General features: G+C 48.7%; 1 protein-coding gene across 2 annotated transcripts in view; it reads left to right on the top strand.

Moving 5' to 3' along the window:
• Rgs10 (regulator of G protein signaling 10) overlaps positions 1 to 22,223 on the top strand; it is a 39,981-nt gene extending 17,758 nt beyond the window's left edge. For both annotated transcript variants that reach the window (XM_090346871.1, XM_090346872.1), the window contains 2 exons: positions 9,779 to 9,922; positions 21,745 to 22,223. In XM_090346871.1, coding sequence (XP_090202997.1) covers positions 9,779 to 9,922; positions 21,745 to 21,891 — 291 coding nt within the window. In that variant the 3' untranslated portion in view covers positions 21,892 to 22,223. The remainder of the gene's footprint in view (positions 1 to 9,778; positions 9,923 to 21,744) is intronic.
• The last annotated feature ends 90 nt before the right edge of the window (positions 22,224 to 22,313 follow it).

A 22,313-nucleotide genomic window follows, 5' to 3' on the forward strand; every position in this document is an offset into this window, starting at 1 on the left:
CTGTATAGAAAGTTTCTCCCGGGAGATGTGTGTCTTTTATTGGAGGTGATTTTTAGTTCCTGGTGTCTGTTAGATTGTCGCCATTGAAAGGTGGCTGTGATGCGGTGGGTTGGATAATGCAGGTGGCATGGGTTGAGCAGGTTTATGCACTTGCACCTGTGCTGTTTCAAGGGCTACCTGTTAAATGCCTTCAGGACGGGGAAGTACTCTGAAGGAATAGGGCTTTTGGGGTGACTGGGGGCCTGCGCTGCCGCTTTTTTTTTTTTTAGTTTTTAGTTTTGTGCTGACACTGGGACTTGAACTAAGCCTTACTCATGCAAGACTGGTGCTCTACCACTTGTCACAGTTCACTTTTGGCCTTTTTGGTACCTAATTGGAGATAAGAATCTCACACTTTCCTGTCTGGACTGGCTTTTAGCAGAGACCCTTAGGCCACCGATGTCTAGCTTGTGGTGTTTGGATCTGTGCCTGGCTGGGCTTCTTTTGCTTTGCATTCTGTCTCCATCAACACACTGAGGGGATACTCCAGGTCGTGGAGCATTATGACCAGTTGTTTGTTTCTGTTCTTATTCTCATCCTTGGAGACCTTTCCTCTGAAAGGTCTTCTCTCTTCTCTCACTTTCATTCCAGTGCTCTATATGTGGATTCTTATATAAAGCCATCTGTTATGTCCATGTTGAAACTCTTTTTTTTGTTGTTGTTTTAAATGTTTCTATTTTAACGGTGATATACAGAAGGGGAACTCTTTTTTTTTCTGGCCAGTTCTGGGGCTTGAATGCAGGGCCTGAGCACTGTCCTTGGGCTTTTTCCTCAAGGTTAGTGCTCTACCACTTGAGCCACAGCACCACTTCCAGCTTTTCTATGTATGTGGTATCAAGAATCGAACCCTGGTCTTTGTGCATGCTAGGCAAGCACTCTACCACTAGGTCAAACTCCTGGCCCCATGGAAATTCATTTTTTTTTTTTTTTTTGCCAGTCCTGGGCTTGAGCTCAGGGCCTGAGCACTGTCCTTGGACTTTCTCAAGGCTAGAGCTCTACCACTTGAGCCTCAGCACCACTTCCGGCTTTTTTCTATATGTGGTACCAAGGAATCGAACCTGGGTCTTCATGCATGCTAGGCAAGCACTTTAACCACTGGGCCAAACTCCCAGCCCGGAAACTCATTTTTTTAAAGTTAAATTCTCACATATGCCTAGGCAGATAGCCTGTGGCTGCCAGGCTTCAGGACTCTGTCTCCAAAGCTAGGTATCATGAGGCTAGCAGTCACTGAGAGCTTGCAGATACCTGCCTGGAGAATATATACTACTGGCTTATTCAAAACCCTCCCAGGGGCTTATGGTAGAGTGCTTGCCCAGCATGCATGATGCCCTGAGTTCAATTCCTCAGTACCACATACACAGAAAAAGCCAGAGATGGTGCTGTGGCTCAAGGGGTAGAGTGCTAATCTTGAGTAAAAGAAGCTTAGGGACTATGCACAGATCCTGAGTTTGGGCCCCACGACTGTCAAAAAAAACAACAAAAGACCCAGGCTCAGATGCACTTTTCTCTCTACCTTCTTCTCTGGAGGTGGTAACAACAGATGCCAAGATGGTTTCCTGTGGCTTGAATCTCCTAGGCTGGCCTTGAATGCATCCTGGGTGGTGAACGTTCTCTGGAAGTGGGAAATCAGGAGGGGAGGGTCTGCTTTGGAAAAGTCCTGCAGGACAGGAAAGCTCACAGTTCCCCTTGTCTCCAGGACCCAGAGAAGGACCACAGAGCTATTTATCCATGAACTGCACCCCTGGTGTGAAAACATAGCTCAGGCAGTGAGTAGGGGTCCACACATAATTTGTCCTGGGGTGTGAGGGCCTGCAGTGCAGACAGGAATCCCAGCTCCCCATTTGTCACCACGGAACTGGACTTGAATCGCTTTCTGAGGTCACCCTGGAATCCCGGCACCTCGGCTGTCCACTTCAGTTCAGATGAAGCCACCACATCTTTGTGGAGTGCTTCATGTCAGCTTAGTACACTCCCTGGGCACGCAGCGGGCACTAGTTACGGTGATGCGTGTAGGAACAGGAAGTACTGGGCATGGGAGCGCAGGGAGCGTGGTCAGGAAGGCAGCAGAAGTCCGTGCTAAGCTGAGACCCATGTGTGAGTGTGTGTGTGTGTTGGGGGGGGAGTGCCCTTCTCCTCACCCTGTCTCTGACACACTCTCCTGTCTTCTAGAGGGCTGAGAACAGGGATGGGGCTGGGGAGGATGGAGCCACTGGTGACACTGGGGTGGCAGGGACTCAGTGTGGGCCAAGGCTAGCTTCTGTTCCCAAATGTAGGGAGAGGCCAGCAGCAGCCCAGCATTGCCACAGCTTTCTGCCACAGCCTGCAAGGCCAGGCCTCTGCTCCAGGCCTGCTGGGGACTTGCTATACAGGAAGTAAAACCAGATGGCCCCGCTCTAACTTACTGATTTCTACAAGTGGAGGAGTTGGTGCTAGAGAAGTCGCCTGAGAGAATTTCAAAACCAAACTTACCACATCTGGCCCAGCAGGAATCCTGGGAGGATTTATCTTTCTGCAGTTGGCTAGACTGTTGTGGACTTGATGCAAATTTTGATGTTGCCTCTTTTTTCTTTTTTTTTCTTTTGGTGTTGGTAGTGAGGTTTGAACTCAGGGCCTGAGTACTGTCCCTTAGCGTTTTCTCTCAAGGCTGGTGCTCTACTACATGAATCATACCTCCATGTCCAGTTTTCTGCTGTTCTCTTGGAGATAGGACTCTCATGGAATTTCCTGCCTGGGCTGGCTTCCAATCACAATCCTCCGATCTCAGTCTCTTGAGCAGCTCAGATGACTGTGAGACATCAGCAATTGGTTCCAGTGCATCTTTTTTTCCCAGCCCTGGGGCTTGAACTCAGGGCCTGGGCACTTTTCCTGAGCTCAAACCTAGCACTCTACCACTTGAGCCACAGTGCCAGTTCTGGATTTATCTGTGTATATGGTCACTAAGAATCAAACCCAGGGCTTCGTGCATGCTAGGCAAGCATTCCACCACTAGATCAAACTCCTGGCCCCTCTAATGCATTTTTATGCTTAAGTCTTTACTGTTGTTGCTGTGCCAGAGAAGGTATTACCGTTCCATTTTCTTTCCTTGGACCTGTCTGCTTCTCCAGCCTGCATTTTTGGTAGCCCTTCAAGTACCTCTCACGAGGTGTGACAGGGCTGGGTCCTCTGGCTTCCCCTGGGGACTGCCCTCTCAGAGCTCTCCCTCTATGGTGCCTACAAGAGCATCCCAGCCTTTTCCTCTGGCACCACCAACGGAGGAGAAGCCCTTTTCTGGACCCACAACTCCCTGCTGAGTCTTCCCAAGTTTTTGTTTAGTTTTGTTTTGGTTTTGCCAGCATTGGAATCTGATCTCTTTTGGCTTGTTTGGCTGACACTCAGCCATTTGAGTTATGCCTCCAGCTTCATTTTTTTTCAATCTTCTTTCTTTTTTTTTATTAAAGAATTTATTAACATTGATTTTTACATCATATTTCAAATGATGTGTTTAACAAACAAGTATTCAAGAAGGGAATCTCTATATACAATCACTGGCACTTAGATTTTAGAACATAATTAAAATTAGGCTGAGGGTTTGTATGTCATAGATACATATTAATCTATGTAATAAAACATTATGTCTATAGAGTCATAGATTTTTATGTCTATGTAGTTGTGTTTATATTTTCAATACCATGTCCATAGCATTGGGTATGCAAATACTGTGTCCTCGCTCTTATACTGTTTGGATCTAATAGCCACATATTAAGGATACCATGCGCCTTTTGTTCCTTAGGTCTTGACTTGTCTCACTTAACATGATTCGTTCTAGATTCATCCACTTCCCTGCGAATGCCATTATTTTATCTTGTCTGTTGGCTATGTAGAATTCCATTGTGTATATATACCACATTTTCTGTATCCATTTATCTGCAGTAGGGCATCTGGATTGTTTCCATTGCTTCGCTATTGTGAATAGCGCAGAGATGAACATAGCTGAGCAGGTGTCCTTATCATATCCTGGGTTATAATGTTCAGGATAGATGCCTAGGAGTGGTATGGCAGGATCATAGGGAAGGTCTGTTTTCAGTTCTTTAAGAAACCTCCACACTGCTTTCTAGAGTGGCTGAATTTGCTTATAATCCCACCAGCAGTGCAGTAGGGTTCCTTTTTCTCCACAACTCTTCCAGCATCTGTCATTGTCTGAGTTCAAAATCTTGGCCATTCTTGTTGGGGTAAGCTGGTATCTTAGGATTGTTTTTATTGGCATTTCCTTTATGGCCATGGATGATGAGCATTTTCTCATATGCTTTTCTGCCATTTTAACCTCTTCTTTTGATAAGAAAAGATTTACTGGGTTTTTTTTTGTTGTTGTTTTGTTTTTGTTTTTTTGTGTGTGTGTGCGTCATGGGACTTGAACTCGTCTGGGCTTGGAGCTGTCCCTGAGCCCAAGCTAATCAGAGATAAGAGTCTCAGGTCCTTCTGTCCCCAGGCTGGCTTTGAACCTCACTCCTTAGATCTCAGCCTCCTGAGTAGGATTATAGGTGTGAGCCAACCGCCGGCGTGGTTATTTTAGAGGTAAAGTCTCTTTGGACTTTTCTGCCCTGGCAGACTTTGAACCCTGATTCTCTGAATTTCAGCTTCCTGAGTAGCTAGGATCACAGTATGAGCCACTGGTGCCTAGCTCACTCACTCTGGCATCTGTCTGTCTGTCTGTCTGTCTGTCTGTCTGTCTATCTATCTGTTTGATAGCACCGGAGTTTTGGACTCAGGGCCTTCTGCCTGCTGGGCTGGCGCTCTACATCTTGAATCATATCTCTAGCCCTTTCTATACATCTTTTGGTTGAGCCCAGTAAACAACAGCTTCTTCTTTTTTTGCCAGTCCTGGGGCTTGAGCACCGTCCTTGGGCCTTCTTTAAGGCTAGCACTCTGCCACATGAGCCACAACAGCACTTCTGGCTTTTTCTGTGTGTGAGGTGTCAAGGAATCGACCCTGGGTCTTTATGCATGCTAGGCAGGCACTCTGTCACTAGGCCATGCTCCTGGCCCCAACAACAGCATCTTGAGAAAGAGGACTGGCAGGCAGAGGTAGAAAGACCTGTGGAGTGAAAAACGTTATCTTCCTTCTCTCCCACCTCACTGTTCACCTGATAGAATTCTAGGTGGAAATCCACGTAGAATTTTATTGATTTATTCATTGTGGTACTAGGGATTGAATCCAGTGGCTCACATATGCTTGGTAAATGTGTCACATCACCAGCCCCCCCCCCCCTTTTTTGTGTGCCATTGGGCTTGAACTTGGCATGGGCACTGTCCCTGAGCTCTTCAGCTCAAGGCTACCTCCCTACCCCTGGGCCTGAGCGTTGTCCCTGAGCTCTTCAGTTTAAGGCTACCGCTCACCCTTGCGCCAGGCCTCACTTCCCTTTTCTAGGGATTAATTGGAAATAAGACTCTCAGGTTCTTTTGTGCTCTGGCTTTGAACCTTGATCCTCAAATCTCAGCCTCCTGAGTAGCTAGGATTATAGGCGTGGGCCACTGTGCCGGCTCCCCCCCCCTTTTTTTTTTGCCTGTTCTGAGGCTTGAACGCAGGGCCTGAGCATTGTCCTTGGGCTTTCTCAAGGTTGGAGCTCTACCACTTGAGCCACAGCACCACTTCTGGCTTTTTCTTTGTATGTGGTACTGAGGAATCGAGCCCTGGTCTTTGTGCATGCTAGGCCTCTTACCTAGCATCCTCCTGGCCCTGAGGATTGCATTTTTATTACCACTATTCTAAAGCTGTCCCATTAGAGACTTTGGAGGGGCAGGTCCATTCACTGGGTGGACACTTCATGGTGCCTTCTAGTCTAGACATATAGTTCTGGGAAATGTTCTTTTCTTGTAATTGTTCTCCCCCCCCAACTTATTTCCTTCTATTTTCTCTGATCTTTTCCCCTTGTCTGGTCTCATCTTTTTTTTTTTTTTTGAGATAGGACATTGATAATATTCCACTGGCTGGCCTTGAACTCCTGGCCTTCCAAGTAGTTGAGACTGTAGGTATCTGCTGCTACATCCATCTGGTCTCTTTTCCAGTGATAGCCTAGATGAAGATATCTCTGGACTGAGCCCTTACTTTATTCTCTCCTCTCTGGTTCCTGCTTTGCTTTTGGAGATCTCAACTTTATGTATAAATCCCCCTATTGAGCTTTTTCTTCTTTGGTTTGGTTTTTTATTTTTTCTTCACAAGGGCCCCTCCAGTCTCCTCCCTCCTCCTCCTCCTCTTCCTTCTCTTCCTCTTCCTCCTCCTCCTTCTCCTCCTCTTTGTTGGTTGTAGGGCTTGAACTCTGGGCCCAGGTGCTGTCCCTGAGCTATTCATCTCAAGGCTAGTGCTCTATCACATGAGTAACTAGGATTGTAAGCATGAGCCGTTGATACTGGCTTCATTCTGCTTTTAACACTGATAACAACTGAAGAGTGTGGCTTGGTTATGCACTGTTCTTACATGCTTCTCTTCCCTCTGACAGAATGGAGAGGAAGCCACGCATTGATGGGCGGGGTGTAGGGGAGACAGGTGAGGACTGCACTGTGCAGACAGGAAGTAGGCCTCTTCCCGGGAGAGGTCTGTCTCAAAGAGTGTGGCTTTAGGCTTTCTGGAAGAGAGGCTATAGGAGCACTGGCTGGGAGGAGACCTCACTTTCCCTTTGTGGGACTCTGCAGGCATCTCTGTGACTTATGCCTGTGTGGCTGGAGAAGTGTTGGCATGTAGGGGCAGTGACTTGGGGAGAGTATTGGGCTGTAGTATTGGCTGAGCATGCATTTATAGCCATCAGTCAAGTACAGGATTCTAGAAAACTCCAAATGTCAGGAGGGTACAGAGGAATAGGAGCCAATAAAGAAGGCAGACAGAAAGATGTTGCAGAATCCTGAGACAGAAAGCCCTTTCAGCAAGGGAGCGGGGGAAGAGGAAGAAAGTACAGGAGGTGCTCAGGGATAGGGGCCAGAGAGCCTAACAATGCTTTTCTTGGTGACAGGACTTTGTTTCCCTGAGTGATTAGAGGTTCTAGGGCTGAGTGATATGGTTGGCTTCACATGTGGTTAGCAGCCACGTGTGAGGGCTGACTTCCCACGGACCATGGCATGGTCCCATGGACCAGGCATTGCTAGGCCTAGAGGACAAAACTCCTCACCAAGGATGTGTGGAAGGGGCTCACCTGGGCATAGGTGCTCCCTAGAGTGCTTCCGAATGTAATCTGTGAGCTAACAGACTGTGGTGATGTCCTTTTCCGGCAACCCGAGACTAGGCATGTTTGATCCCTACTGGGAGGCAGGGAGGGTCCGTGGTCAAGGGTAGTGGTTCAGGGTCCCCTTATCAGGTCACAGACCCAGAACTGACCCCACCAGCATGGCTGTTCTGTTCCTGTCCTGACAGCAGCTGAAAGAGGTTAACGTAGCCCTGGAAAAATCTACCAAAATAGCGCCAGTGACCAGTTCTTCTTTTTTGTTCAGTTCTTGGTCTGGACACCAGGCCTTCCCGTGACCAGCTTGTGGTCGGCTGTCTCGGGGTTTCCCTTTTCAATCACACTTCCTATCCTGGCCCAGATAAGCCCTGTTACTCAGCCCGAGCCTGCCCCATCAGTCTGGGCCCCAACCTGTCCCGGCAGCTGCTGGAGGGTGGAGCTGAGACCCGGGGCTTGTTCACCCAGCACCTACTTCTTCTTCCTTGGATCCCTTGCCCAACCTCAAAGATATATTGGATTTGTATGTGTGTATGTGTGTGTGTGTGTGTGTGTGTGTGTGTGTGTGTGTGTGTGTGCGTGTGTGTGCGTGTGGGTGTGTATGTTTGCGTGTAGAAGGAATTCTAGGGAGGTCAAGCTTCAAGTGATTTCTGCCTGTGGATTTCAATGGAGTTCACTAATCCGACAGGCTGAAATTCTACTTTTATGAAGTAGCGTTTAAACAGGAAGTGGTTTTCCAAACGTGTTCTCTTCTGACAGAATGGGGCTAGTGGGAGGGAGCTCTGGGCTCCACAGAGGGGGTAATGTTTAAGAGGCACACACTGCCAAAGCACCCCTCTCCTAAGCCTCCTGACGGTCCCCAGACCTGCCCTTGGAACAGACATATTTATCTTTGAGTTTGACATTAATGAATTGTTCGTGTAGAGATAGTCAAGAGAGAGCAGATCCAGAGCTCTAGGTGTCACGCCCTCCTCGCCCAGTCCCCCATCTTCCTGTACATATTGTAGAGGTTTGCTTTCTTGGGGGAGCAGGGTCAGGCCTTAGTCTTATGGGATCTTTTGACATCCAGTCTCCAGGGGTTCCCTTAGTGAAGTTCTGGGGCATGCTTGGAGCTCTAGCAGGGCTCTGGAGAGAAAGGTGGCCTTTTCAACCCCCCACTCCCAGTCACAGCTAGGGTCTTGCTCAGGTACTCTGTTGCATGAGAACAGCCTGTGCTATACGTGAGGCACCCCTTTTCTAGTATGGAAATGAGAACCATCTGGGTAGACCTGAGGGGACCTTGATAGACCCGAGGCATGATGTTTCGAAGCCAAAGTTCTCGCTGGGAAGCCTGCCTCTTCCACGGGAGGCATCCACCTGCCTGCCATGGTGGGCTAGGTGCATGAGCCTCTTGTCAGCTTTGCCTCCACGACTGCAGAGGTAGGCGGTGGTACTTACTGAGGGGTGATGCCTCCCAATGCGGTCATTCTTGGGACTTCAGGGAAGTCCCCATTGCTTATGGGAAAACAGATGGACCAGCTACCCAACCTGGACAGGTTGATGTGCCTCACAGATGGGAACTGAGCGTAAAAGGGCTTGGAGGGCTGAGATCTGGGGATTATGGTTCAAATCCAACTCAGACAGGAAAGTCCACGAGACTCATATCTCCAATTAACCACCCCAAATCCAGAAGTAGGGGTGTGGCTCTGATAGTAGAGCTTTAGCCTTGAACCAAAAAAGCTAAAGAAAAGCATCCAGACCCAGATATAAAAGTTTGGGAATCAGATCATCCTGAGTGTTCTGCCTATCACCTTTCCTAGCTCTTGTCCCCAGGAGGAAAGCTGCACAAGAGGGAAGTGGTATTTCGTCAGCTGGTCAGAAGGTGAAGGAAGTGAGACGCCCTAAGGTGTCTGCAGTAAAATCGGTGCTGGTTGCTGGTGAGGAAGTGCGAATGTGGTTAATTTGACTTCTTTTATTGTGGTAAAATATACAGAACATAAAACTCTCCTTGATCCCTATTTCTTTCTGTCTTGTGCTGAGGATAGAACCCAGGGACTGTGTATCCTAGGCAAGCACTCTACCATGGAGCCATATCCCCTGCCGCTAATCTTTCCACTCCTCACTCCCTTTTTATGGATGTGCGCTTTGTGGGTATTTCACATGAATGGAATCACATGCTTTGTGTCCTTTGGTGTCTGGCTTGTTTCACATAGAGTAATGGTTCCAGTGTTCATTCAGGTTGTAGTGTTTCTTCGTGCTTTCTTTCTTATGCCTGAATAATGTTCTGCTGAGCCCTTAATTTGGAGAATTCACAGGGTGGCCCTGTATGTTCCCTCTGAGCTAGGGTTCTTTCTCATCATTTCTGAATGACCAGTACAGCAGTTTTACTACAGGAGGGGCTGTCCTGGATGAGTGAGCCCAGCAGGGGTAGGGTCACACTGTTGTGAGCACTGGTAGAGAGCTTGGCCCTGGGTGGCAGCAACAGTTCTTTCCGTTGCTGGCCAGTGGGCAGAGCTAGGCACAGGCCCGGAAAGGCTGTGCTGGCAGATAACAGATGGCTCCTCTGTCTCTTGCAGATGCAGGAGAAGGCCAAGGAGATCTACATGACCTTCCTGTCCAATAAGGCCTCATCACAAGTCAATGTGGAGGGGCAGTCTCGGCTCAATGAGAAGATCCTGGAAGAACCACACCCTTTGATGTTCCAGAAACTTCAGGACCAGGTAACCTGCTTTTCCTGCTCACTCTTAGATTTGAGAACTGGCATTCATTCCAGGGAGTTCAGACATAACAAATGCTGGACTCTGTGGAGACCAAGTCATTCAGCTGGGCAGGCTGGGTTCTCTGGGTGGCCCAGGTTTGTGAGGAAGTGGCCACACTGAGCCTGTGGCCTGTGGGCTTATCAGCCTGGACTGTTCACTCTAGATCAGACCATGTTGTGAACTGGCAGGGGTCTCTGCCCTCTCAGCTCAGATGGGAAGTGAGGCGGGGATTATATGGGGAACCCACAGTGGAGAACCAACTTTGCTGCCAAGGGAGAGGCAGGAGAGTTAGGAAATAAACTCAATAACTCAAGTTTCCTTGCAGTTATCTAAACACATCTCCCTAGGTGTGGGGGGCTCTATGGAGCTGTTGGCTCTGAGCTGCTTTATCATTTGTCCTCTGAGTCTGATTGACAGTATGAATATTTGCCACCTGATTCCAGTTCACACAGGAAAAGAAGGCGCAAAAATTGACTTGAGCCCCACACGCCGGTGGCTCATGCCTGTAAGCCTAGCTATTCAGGATCTGAGGATGGTGGTTCAAAGCCAACCTGGACACAGAAGTCTGCAAGGCTCTTATCCTCAATTAACCAGCCGAAAACTGAAAGTGGCTCTGTGGTTCAAGTGATAGAGTGCTAGGTTTGAGCTGAAGAGCTCAGGGACAGTGCCCAGGCCCAGAGTTCAAGCCCCACAACCAACACCGCCCAAAATAAATTGCCTTGGCGACACTGAGTATGGGTGGCTCATGCCTATACAGTAATCCCTAAATTCTCAGGAGGCTGAGATCTGAGGATCACAATTTGAAGCCAGTCTAGGTAGAAAACTGAAACTCTTCTAATTAACCACCAGAAAAGTTGGAAGTGAAGCTGTGGCTCAAGTGGTAGCGTGCTAGCCTTAAGTGAAAAAGCTAAGGAACAGGGTCTAAGTCTTGGGTTGAAGACCCAGTACTGTCTCTCATATGGGTCCCCTCAACACCTGCATTTTGGTTCCCAGGTGGACTGGCATTTCCTACCTTCCAACCAGGTTTGCTAGAGATGCTGATGCTGCAGGCCCCGGCTACACTTTGAGACCCATGGGCTCTGGGTGGTGGTTGATGGCTTGGTATATGCACAGCCCAGCACAGGTCTTAGCGCCCATAAACCTTCTTCTTGGCCCCTCAACAGATAGAAAATAAATACCCAGGTAGAAAATTCACACAGAAGTCAGCAGGCAAGTTTTCTCATCACACAGAGGTAAGGCTCACTTCCATACGAATTCAGAGTCCAGTTTGTGTGTTGGAGGAACTTGAGTTTACCTGGGAGACTGAAGACTTTCTGTGAAGGTAGAGTTGAGCCAAGGGAAAAGGGCTATGCTAGGGATTGGTGGAGAGAATGGAGGTAGGATATGGTAAAGGCATTTGTGTGTGTGTGTGTGTGTGTGTGTGTGTGTGTGTGTGTGTGTGTGTGGCCGTAGCTATGAAAGCAGGATCTTAACATCTTTTTGACACTTCTTCAGATACTGTGAAGTTTTGCGGGGTGGAGAACCTGGAGGACCTGTAGGTCTGGATGTTTGGGAGTAATCTGCACTGCTAGGGAGGAGCTGTCCTGGGGGTCTGATGCTTTGCTTGTTCTGTGTCAGTTCATTTAACCTCCAATGAAGTTAGTGTAAAGTCACTCAAGTAATAGAAGTGCTAGAATCTAGCTTTCCTCTTATCTACCTGTTTTCAAAGACCATGTTCTGTCGGCGACTTGGATCCACTCACATGGCTTCATCCATCTTCTGCTCAGGGAAGCCTCTCACTGCTTTCCAGAGGCCCTTGAGACCCCTGGAGCCAGGATACAGAGTCTGGGTACACAGATGACCTCACTTGCCATGACTGCAGAGTCGTGGACTTTCAACTTCCTGAGAGACCTTCAAAACAGAGCCCACCTCTGTGGTCCTGACTTTAAACCCCAGTAATGCCAAAACAAGGTAGCCTCTGGTAGCCAGCAACTTATTTCCTTATATTTAACTCCTTTCCCCCAAGTTCTTAGACATTAGAATTCACCAACTGTGTGATATCAGATAAGCTGCATTTTCCTCTCTGTGCCTTGATTTCCTCCTTTGTAAAGCTTTTTGTTGGCCCTTTCTGTGATGCTGAGTCCTTGAGAATGTTACAGGAAGTTCAACCTAGGTGAATGCTATAGTTCTTATGTGGAGTGATTTTGCTAACAGTGATATCCAGAGACAGTTTTTGTTGTCATAACAGGTGGTGGGACTTCTATTGGCACCTAGTGGGTAGAGCCCAGGCTACAGCTTGAATACCCCACAAGTGCTTAGGGCAGTTCTCCACAGCACAGAATTATGTGGCTCAGTGTAATGTGCCAGTTCCACACGTGGCAGATTCACATCCCTTACCCTCAGGTCCCCACCTGAAAAGCAGCAAATAGCTGGGTCAGTTCTGTGACACCTTGGCTCATTCCAGAAAGTGTCCAAGCAGATTCTTGTGATTCACACATGCATCTCATTTGAGTTGAGGCTGGCTTGTGGAGAATGGGACCTGGCTCCCTGCATATGAACTTCATGGCTAGAAGGGTACAGAACCTTAGCTGGAGCCTCTGGGTCACCTGGTGAGAGTTAGGGGACCTTGGAAATGTGGGTGATTTATTTTTTCATCACCACAGCTCTTTGTACAGGCAGGTTTGTTTAGCATTGTTTCTTTCTCATTTTCCACATGTACCTCCCTTCTTTGCCACTCCCTCCTGTCAGTCCTAGCGGGGTCTCATCCATTTCCATCTGTCACTCAGTCCCTGAGAGTCAGCTGTCTCTTGATGGGACAGATTAGGTACACCAGACAAATTCCCCCTTTCTTTGTGGCTCTATCACATGTGTCCTGGTTGGGACCCCTTTTAGTGGATGAAGCCAGCCTGATCGCAGGCACACAGCGAATCACCCTCTTATCTCAGGATTCTGAACAAATTCCCCAAATTATTTTAAATTGGTCACTCTGTGGTTAATTTAAATGGTTACTCTATGAGCATTGGTTTAAGATAATGAAAAAGAAGTTCCTAGTCCCAGAAAGTTAAACTTCCCCAAGGCCATTCTTCCCTCCCCTCAAGTTACCTGTCCTGTGAGGTCCTTCCTTGGACACATGGGAACAAAGGTTTCAGCGTCTGTGTGACTCAAGGTCATGCCACAGGAAAAATGTAACACAGTAGTCTGTTCTGACAAGCATCTCAGCACTGGCTTACACAGACTTCTTTTTTTTGTTGTTTTTTTCCCCCATTCCTGGGGCTTGAACTCAAGGTCTGGCTGCTGCCTCTGAGCTTCTTTTGCTTAAGGCTAGTGCTTTACTATTTGAACCACAGCTCCCCTTCCAGCTTTTTGGTGGTTAATTGAAGATAACCAATTCTTGCTTGGGCTCTGAATGCAGATCCTCAATTCTCATCCTCGTGAGTAGCTAGGATTACAGGTGTGAGCTACTGGTACTCAGCTACACATCTTTCTTGCTCTGGTCTGAACTCTGCCACATAGCAAGGTCCTATCCCTCCAAAATGCAGTAAGGTGGGGGCACGGGCTCACACCTGTAATCCTAGCCTCAGGAGGCTGAGATCTGAGGATCACGGTTCAAAGCCAACCCCCGGCACAAAAGGACCTGAAACTCGCTCCGGCCCCGCTCGCTCCGGCCCGGCTAGGCTCCCCCTCCAGCTCCGGCCCCGCTCGCTCCGGCCTCGCTGGCTCTGGCTCGGCTCGCTCCCGCACGCTCCGGTCCCGCTCGCTCTGGCCCCGCTCGCTCCGGCCCGGCCAGCTCTCGCTTGCTCCTGGCTCTGCTCGCTCCCGCACGCTCCGGTCCGCTCGCTCCGGCCCGCTCGCTCCGGCCCCTTCTCGCTCTGGCCCCACTCGCTCCAGCCTCGCTGGCTCCAGCCTCGCTGGCTCTGGCTCGGCTCGCTCCCGCTCGCTCCCGCTCGCTCCGGTCCCTCTCGCTCCCACTCGGTTGGGCTCTGTTCACTTCAGCTCAGCTCGCTTCTTTCGCTCTCTGTCGCCGTCGCAGTCTCGTCTCTGCCACTTTTCCGGCTTGGTTGTGTCTCGTCTTTGCCACTTCCGGCTTGGTTGTGTACGTGGGATACCGAGGAATCGAACCCGGGTCTTTGTGCATGCTAGTCAAGCACTTTAACCGCTAGGCCAAACTCCCGGTCCCCCTGAAACTCTTATCTCCAGTTAACCTCTAGAAAATGAGAAGTGGGGCTTGGCTCAAGGGTAGGGTGGTAGTTTGAACTGAAGAGCTCAGGGATAGTGCCCAGGCTGAGTTCAAGCCCCATGATCCACAAAACAAACAAACAAACACACAATAAGGCTGGTGAAGGTAGAACAGACCAGGTCATTGCCAAAGGTAGTATTAGATCTAACTTCCTCTCCAGCCTTGGAGAAGTGGGCACTTTGGAGAGAATGGGGTGCTCTTTCCTTGCTTTTTGGGCATCTGTAACTGTGTCACTTTCTTCTTTGTGGTTCTGGGGCTTCACACATGCTAGGAAGCACTCTGCCTGTCTGCACTTCTGTGCCAACACCTGAAATAACCCAGAGAGCAGCTGGGCCCCTGCCTAGGCTACATGTCCATGTCTAGTCTAGCAAGCCAGGTGCTGGCATCTGCCACCACCTGAGAGGAAGTCCTTACTCTCTGAGACTGAAAACACACCTTAAAAACCCTGTGAGAAATCAACACTGTAGCCGTAGCCTCAGCAGAAAGCAACCATAAATGGGGCCCTCCCCTTTTTGGCACTGCTGTTTCTCTGAATTTCCCAAGAACCCCCCTTCACCACATCATTAGGAGGGGGTACAGGGGGCGGCTGTGGAGGTGGGAGAGGGGCTGCTACTCTGCCTCTTATTTCTCCATCTCCCAATGTGATCTCAGCCTTTGCTGGTGGCTGGAACTAGGTGCTAGATGACCTTCTCTTTCAAAGACCAAACCCATCCCCAACTTGGTGCTTTCAGGTCTGGTGAACTAGATAGGAAAGGTTGTGGTTTTTCATTCCTAAGGAAGGAGAGATGGTTCTATGTGTGTCTCAGAGGAGTAAGGAGTGAAATACTTTCCTGTGGTTTTTGTTGTTGTTGTTTGTTTTGTTTTGTTGGTTGTGGAGATTGAACTCAGGGTTTGGTGCTGTCCCCAAGTTGTTGTGTTCAAAACTAGCCCTCTACTTCTTTGAACCACAGCACAAATTCTGATTTTCTGGTAGCTGATTGAGGAGTCTCACAGACTCCTACCTGGTCTGGCTTCAACACTTGATCTTTATATCTCAGCCTCCTGAGCCACGGGTACTTTCTGGTTTTTGCTTTTGTTTTTCTCACAGCCTCAAGATGACGTATAGGGAGAGAGGAGGGAGGGAGCAGGTACTGGGAGAGTATTTAATTCACCTTTGAAAGGCAAAACTAAATACCTTCCCTCCAAAGTAGAAGCATTGTCATTTGAATCACAAGCCTCTAAGACAGCTGTCTCACTGGACCAGCCTTGGGCCTCCTACAGAGGGATTTGCTCATTTTGTTTAGATCCAGCCTGATCTAAACAGAATGTTTAGGAGGGATTTTCTCATTCTGTTTAGATCCAGCCTCCTGCTGGAGTTCTGACCCCTCTCAGCATGCTATCTGTCCCTGTCTATGCACTGGGAGTTGGCCTGGGGGGACAGAACCTTCCATGGAGCCCACCCTGGTGCTCTGGGGCAAGGGCTCTCTTACCTGCTGCTGGCTAGCCGTCCATGGACCACTTTTATGGACTCTCTTCCTGCTTCCAGAGAGAGAGAGAGAGAAACTTCATCTCAAGAGTGGGCACATCCGTGCTCAACACCTGGCCTATACAGCCTGCACACTGCCTAGCTACTGCTATCAATCGTGGAAGGCTGCAGGGGGTGGGGCTTGCATTCTGCTCACCCGGGTGGGAAAGTCTACGGTCCATGTATGGGGACTTCAAAACAAATGATTGAAGCAAATATGAAATCCCCTCTATAGAACTTTCTGTTGTGTTGAAGGATTGCTTCCTCGTGACACAAGATGGAGTAACCTGAAAGACGGCTTTGAAAAGAAGCGAGATGAACTGGGCACAATCTCAGCTACTCAGGAGGTGGAGACCTGAGGATCATAGCTAAAAGCTAGCCCATGCAAGAAAGTCCATGAGACACGTAGCTACAAGTAACAAACAGAAATGGAGCTATGGCTCAAGTGGTAGAGCACCAGCATCGAGAGAAAAACCTAAGGGACAGTGCCCAGGCTCTGAGTTCAAGCCCTAGTACTGGCATACATATACACACGAAAGAAGGAAGGGCGGGAGGGAGGAAGGGAAAGAGAGAGATGCATACTTCCTTCAGTTCTTGTAACATACTTACCTTCCGAAAGTGGTAACCAGGGAGTAGCACCGCAGTTCCTGGTCTTTGCCTGGTACTTGTTTCCCAGAAGAATATTTTGTTTCCCACAAGAATATTTGCCAAGCTGGGCACAGTGGCTCACGCCTGTAATCCTAGCTACTCAGGAGGCTGAGATCTGAGGATCAAGGTTCAGAGCCAATCTGGACACTAATAAAACGTGAGATTCTTGTGTTCATTTACGCCTGCACACTGCCTAGCTACTGCTGTCAATCATGGAAGGCTGCAGGGGGTGGGGCTTGCATTCTGCTCACCTGGATGGGAAAGTCTACAGTCCACGTATGGGGACTTCAAAACAAACGCTTGAAGCAAATATGAAATCCTCTCCATAGAACTTTCTGTTGTGTTGAAGGCTTGCTTGCTTCCTCGTGACACAAGATGGAGTAACTGGAAGTGGCACTGTGATTCCAGGGGTAGGGTGGTGGCCTTGAACTGAAGAGCTCAGGAACAGCTACCACACCGAGTTCAAGCCCCATAACCTACAGAAAAAAAAATGAATATTTTCCTTTGCAGGCCCATGGCTGCTCTGTCTGGGGCTCAGGGGGTCTGTGCGTAGATGGTGTGGTTGCCCAGCGTCGGAAGGCAGGGTGCAAAGCTGCACATACACAGGAGGCTCCTCATTTTCTTCCCCCGTCGCATGGATTGGGCCCCAAGGCCACTGTGCTGAGCTGACAGTCTAGGCATGCCATGCCACACACAAATGTGTGTGCCAAATAGGGCCTTACTAAGTCACAGCTGTCTTGGCTGAAGGGGAAAAAAAAGGGATACAGGAAGCAATGCAGCTGCCAACTCATGTTTTCTGCTTCCCCTGCTGCCAGTCTTAGAGGGATACTCTGCTTTGCTCCACTCATCCTGAGCCTCTTCTCTCCTACCCCCAAATGCCAAATCTGCTTCTACTTCCCTCTCTCTGGGCAGGCAACTTGAGGATTCCGACCGTGCCATTTAGGTGGTGGGCCTGGCCTGGCCCATCAGGGCCCTGCTTTGTGGAACAACCAATGACCCCCAGAGCCAGCTCCTTTATTGTGCTTGGGTGGGAGGGTGGTAAAATGGTTCAGGATACTATGACACTTCCCAGAGCGAACATCACCTGAGTGGCATAACCCAGCACGAACCTCTCCTGCATACCAGGAGGCTGGAATCTGAAGTCCAGGGCTCCTTCTGGAAGCTTCTCTTACAACTTCCATCTTCGGTGGTCCTTGGCTTGTGGGCCAATCTCTGCCTTCCTATGGCTTTCTTCCTTGTGTGTCCTGCCCTTTATGAAAGGACGCTAAGCCTCGGGTTAGGGCTCACCCTCAATGCAGGATGGTTTCATCTTGACATCTTTAACCAACTCTGTTTCCAAATAAAGTCACATTTGGAGGTTACAAATGGTGGCAACTTTGTAGGGACCCTGTGTAACTACTCCTGACTTTTAGGAGTGTCTCCTGTTACAAAAAACACATTTGCTTTCTTCTTGTTTAGTTGAGAAAGAATCCTGCTATGTATGCCAGACTAGCTTCGAAGTTGCTATGTTGTTCAAGTTGGCCTCCAACTCCATATCTTCCTGCTTTTTCTTCCCAAATAGTTGGGGGGTACGGGGTTGAGCTCCTGTGCACAGGGCTTCAAACACACTCTTAAACATATTTGGAATCATTGTTTTTAGATTTAGTACACAATAAAATGATTATCCAGTTCCATAATATTCATGCACAGCTTACCACATTCAATTCTAAGCAGACTTCATTTTGAGCAATTGCTGCAGGAGCAGCAGTGTGGTCTAGTAGGAGTGTGAGCTGGGGAGCTAACCTGCCAGGGCTAGCATTTCATCTGCTCCTCTCTCGCTGTTAGGGCCTGCCACCCCTGTCCCAGGTGGCAGACCTCTAGGACTGCAAATGTGACTGTCTTGGAGACAGAGCCTTAACAAGAGTAAGTAAATAAAACGAGGTCCTAATCCAGCCTGACCAGTATCTGTTTGTGAAGAGGCAATGGGGACAGAGGTATACACGGGATGACCAAGTGAGGGTTTGGGAGAAGCCAGCCATGGGCAAGCCAGGGAGATAGGCTCAGAAGACCCAGCCTGCTGGTCACTGGAACTTCTGGCTTCCAGAACGTGAGCTGTGGGTCTTTGGGACTTGTCTTGGAGTTGACCATACACTCAGTGCCAGACAAGCCCTGAGTCCCAACTCCCCATTCCCTTCTCTACATAATCAGGGGTGTTGTGGTTGTGGGAGAGGATGGTTCATCTGCCGTCTGGTGCTTGCTTCTGGGGCTCTCCTAGGCAGTGCGGGTTCATTTTACCAGCTGTGCACACAGGGCGGGGGAGGGGGGAGGGGGAGATGGATTCCAGTCACTTGCTGGTAGGCAAGTATGGGACCATCCTGGTCTAAGATAAGGCTGTTGTGGATAACGGAGTCCACAGCCTTCCACCACGCTCTTGGGAGCGTTCTGCATCCTTGCCACCCTCTCTGGGAACACCCCATGACTAGGACAGGTATTCAGTAGCCTCGCCCGCACATCCTCTACGCCCTTCTCCCGGGGCCATGGGAGCCAGCCTCTGTGTGGAGCCATCAGCCTGGATACAGCCAGAGAGATGAAATTTGGCCTGGTCTGATGGCCACAGCTGCCTCCCGGAGGCTTGGCCGCCCTTGAGATGGGGCAGGAAGCCTCAGCCCAAAGTACTTCTGGATTCCCAAGGCAGATGACATCCTCCCAACCCCCTTGAGTGGAGACCCCAGCAGTGGAGGGCCACGTCGGGAGGAGTGTGCAGCCTCTTGGGATCTCCTGGATCCTCTTTCCTCTGCCTCCACCTTCTGCCTCCAACATAACCCCTTTCTCTCCTTTGAAGTCTGAGCCTCTGACACACTGCAGGCAAACAGGATGTTGCTCTCCCACTCACGAGGACTTCAGACAAGACCTGGGGTGCACCGCATCCTGCCCTGAGTGGTGGGTCCCATTTGCTGAGGGCCCAGGTGTGGGAGGGTGTACCAGGCTGCCTGCCTGGAGGGTCCTCACAGGGCTGGACTCTGGGCCCACGGTGGGCTTCTTTCCAGTTCTGTTTGGGGGCCTTTGTAGGAGATCATGGCACCTGCTTAGCACATTCTTGTGGGAGAGCGTCAGAGGATAATACTACTGCTCATCCCTAACTGTGACTTTTGCATTCTCTAGGGAGTTTTGTTTTTAATTCTCCCTGTTTATTCAAATTACAGTAACCTCTAGGATTGCACATTTGTCACAAAGTAGACAAGTGCTTAAGAGCCGGACCAAGGTTGCAGAGATTATCAGGGAAATGGGGCCGCTTTAATTTAATAGTTTATAGAAAACCAAACACCCTAAGCCTTTCTTGGACTCTGTTCAGAATCAAATGGCTTGGGAAGTTTGATTCTCTTACAGTTTGCAGCCAGCTTGGGAAATGGAAGGTATAAAGGCTGAAAGTTCCAGTTCTCTCCAGACACCTCTCCTGTCAGATGGTCTGAGGACTTAGAACTCATCTGTTTAATTTACAAAGCAGTCTATGCTTGTTGGGAGAGGGTGGCTTTGAAAGATGTCAGGATTTTGCCACCCACTTGACAACCCTGCCTGGCAGTAAGTGGACTGGCATTGTGGCAGACAGGGAACTTTCCATGTGCTTGAGCTCTTGTCCATGCCCTAAAAGAAGGCATGGCAGTGAGCTGTGCAGCCCTATCCTGTGGAATGTCTTAAAAGTGAAGCTGAAAGGTCAGAGATAGAGGATGAGGAATTTTTCAAAGGAGATGATGCCCCTGAGACAGCAGAGAAATGCATTCTTCCTCCTCCCTCCTCCTCTTCTTTTTCTTCTTCTTCCTCCTCCTTCTCCTCCCTCCTCCCTCCTCTTTTCTCCTCCCTCCTGGTAGAGGGCTGAGGGGCACGGGATTGGGTGCTGGGGTTAGGGAATCTGGCTCAGAAGAGAGGTAAAGCGCGATTAGGGGAACACTTTTCTTGTGGGAAGGGCTATAGACATGGGAATACCCAGGGCACTGGCAGATGGCAGTCTACTGACTTCGAGGACATGAAGTATGGGTGTGTGTTGGGGGTGCTTTTGCTCAGTGACATACCTTTCCTCCTTCTCCCTCTCCCTCCTCTTTTTATTTGTGCTGGTACTGGGGCTTGAACTCAGGGCCTAGGTGCAGTTCTTTGCCTTTTTCATTGAAGGCTAGTTCTCTATTACCTGAACCACAGCTTCACTTCTGAGTTTTTTAGTGGTTAATTGGAGATCATAGTTCATAGACTTTCCTGACCAGGCTGGCTTAGCACCATGATCCTCAGACCTTAGCTTCCTGAATATCTAGGATTACAGGAATGAGTTACTGGTGGCCAGCTAAAATCCTCTCTAGAATCTCAGCCTGTCTGTCTGTAGAGGTTTGAATTCTGTCCTAGGCCTGTTTGCACAGCTCCCCTGGCCTACACTGCATTTTAGTCCCTCTGCCCTACATGGAATAAATGTCTACTGTTGTTTCTTGACATGATAATAGGCTTGAAATTTCTTTTCTTTTCTTTCTTTCTTTTTTTTTTTTTGGTGGATCATAGGGCTTGAACGGCCTTGGCGCTGTCTCTGAGCTCTTCAGCTCAAGGCTTCCACCCTACCCTTGAGCTAAGCCAGCCTGGTCAGGACCATTTTCTAGAGGTTAATTGGAGATAAGAGTCTCAGGTCCTTTTGTGCCTCGGCTGGCATTAACCTTGCTCCTCAAATCTCAGTATGCAGAGTAGCTAGGATTACAGGCGTGAACCACCGCACCTGGCTTAGGCTTGAAATGTCTAATGCTGGACTTGCTGGGGGTGTTAACAATCTTGGGATCATCTGATATGAGTGACCTTTGAATACAGAAAAGGTTTCTGCACCGTTGCCTCCAGCTTTAGGGAAATACAGCCCTGTGTTGTAGAGATGTTTTAAGGACTTTTTAACATGAGCATATGAATCAGCATTGTATGAATCTATACTTGGTGGATAATAAAGATAGTTGTTCTGTGTGCCTTCAAATGGTATACTCAACCAGGTGCTGGTGGCTCATGCCTGCAATCCTAGCTATTCAGGAGGCTGAGATCTAAGGATCACAGTTTAAAGCCAACCAAAGCAACAAAGTCCATGAGATTCTTATTTCCAATTAATCACCAGTGCTGTGGGCTCAACGTGGTAGAATGCTAGACTTGTGCAAAAGAGCTCATGGACAGCACCCAAGTCCTGAGTTCAAACCCCATGACTGACAAAAAATAAAATAAAAATAAATTATATAGTCCACTGAGATCATTGCACGATGCAACCAGGAAATCTGCCTTGTTTAGTTGAGGCTTGCTTTAGCTCCCTGGGTATGTGTTTTTGTACAGTTATTTGTATTCTTTGGCCCTTGGTATTTCATAAATATTTGAAAGGATGATTTATGGTCTGGATTAGTCACAGCTGTCAGACTTTTTTTCTTTCCCACTTAGATCTTCAATCTCATGAAGTATGACAGCTACAGCCGCTTCTTAAAGTCTGACTTGTTTTTGAAACACAAGCGAACTGAGGAAGAGGAAGAAGATACGCCTGATGCTCAGACTGCAGCGAAGCGAGCTTCCAGAATTTACAACACATGAGCACCCCCAAGGCCTGGGACTGCTGCCTTTGCCTACTGGGCAAAGGGACACCCTCTCAGGACTGCGGGGTTCTCATTGCTTTGTCATGTGCAAGGACAAATATACAAAAAACCCTTCATGGGCTATGTATAGTTTATTAACTGCTTGATCAGTAAGTTTTGCATGATGGCTAATCTTACATTAAAAAAAAAAAAAAGAAGAAGCAAAACCCAAGTAGCTTTGAAGTTTCAGCTCACAAAACAAATGAGATTCTTCCAACACTGGACGCTTGGAACATTTTAAGCTTGATTAAATTTCATGTGAGGCCACAAGGCAAGTGATAGCCTCCTTTATCTTGTGAGTCTGGCCTGTCTCTTTAGCGTCTCTCTACCTCTCACACATGTTCTGAGGTCATTGGCAAATTATCCCGAGAATGGAGTTGA

This window comes from Megascapheus bottae, chromosome 15 (genome assembly GCF_031878675.1).
Source record: "Megascapheus bottae isolate mThoBot1 chromosome 15, mThoBot2.hap1, whole genome shotgun sequence".
NCBI lineage: Eukaryota > Metazoa > Chordata > Mammalia > Rodentia > Geomyidae > Megascapheus > Megascapheus bottae.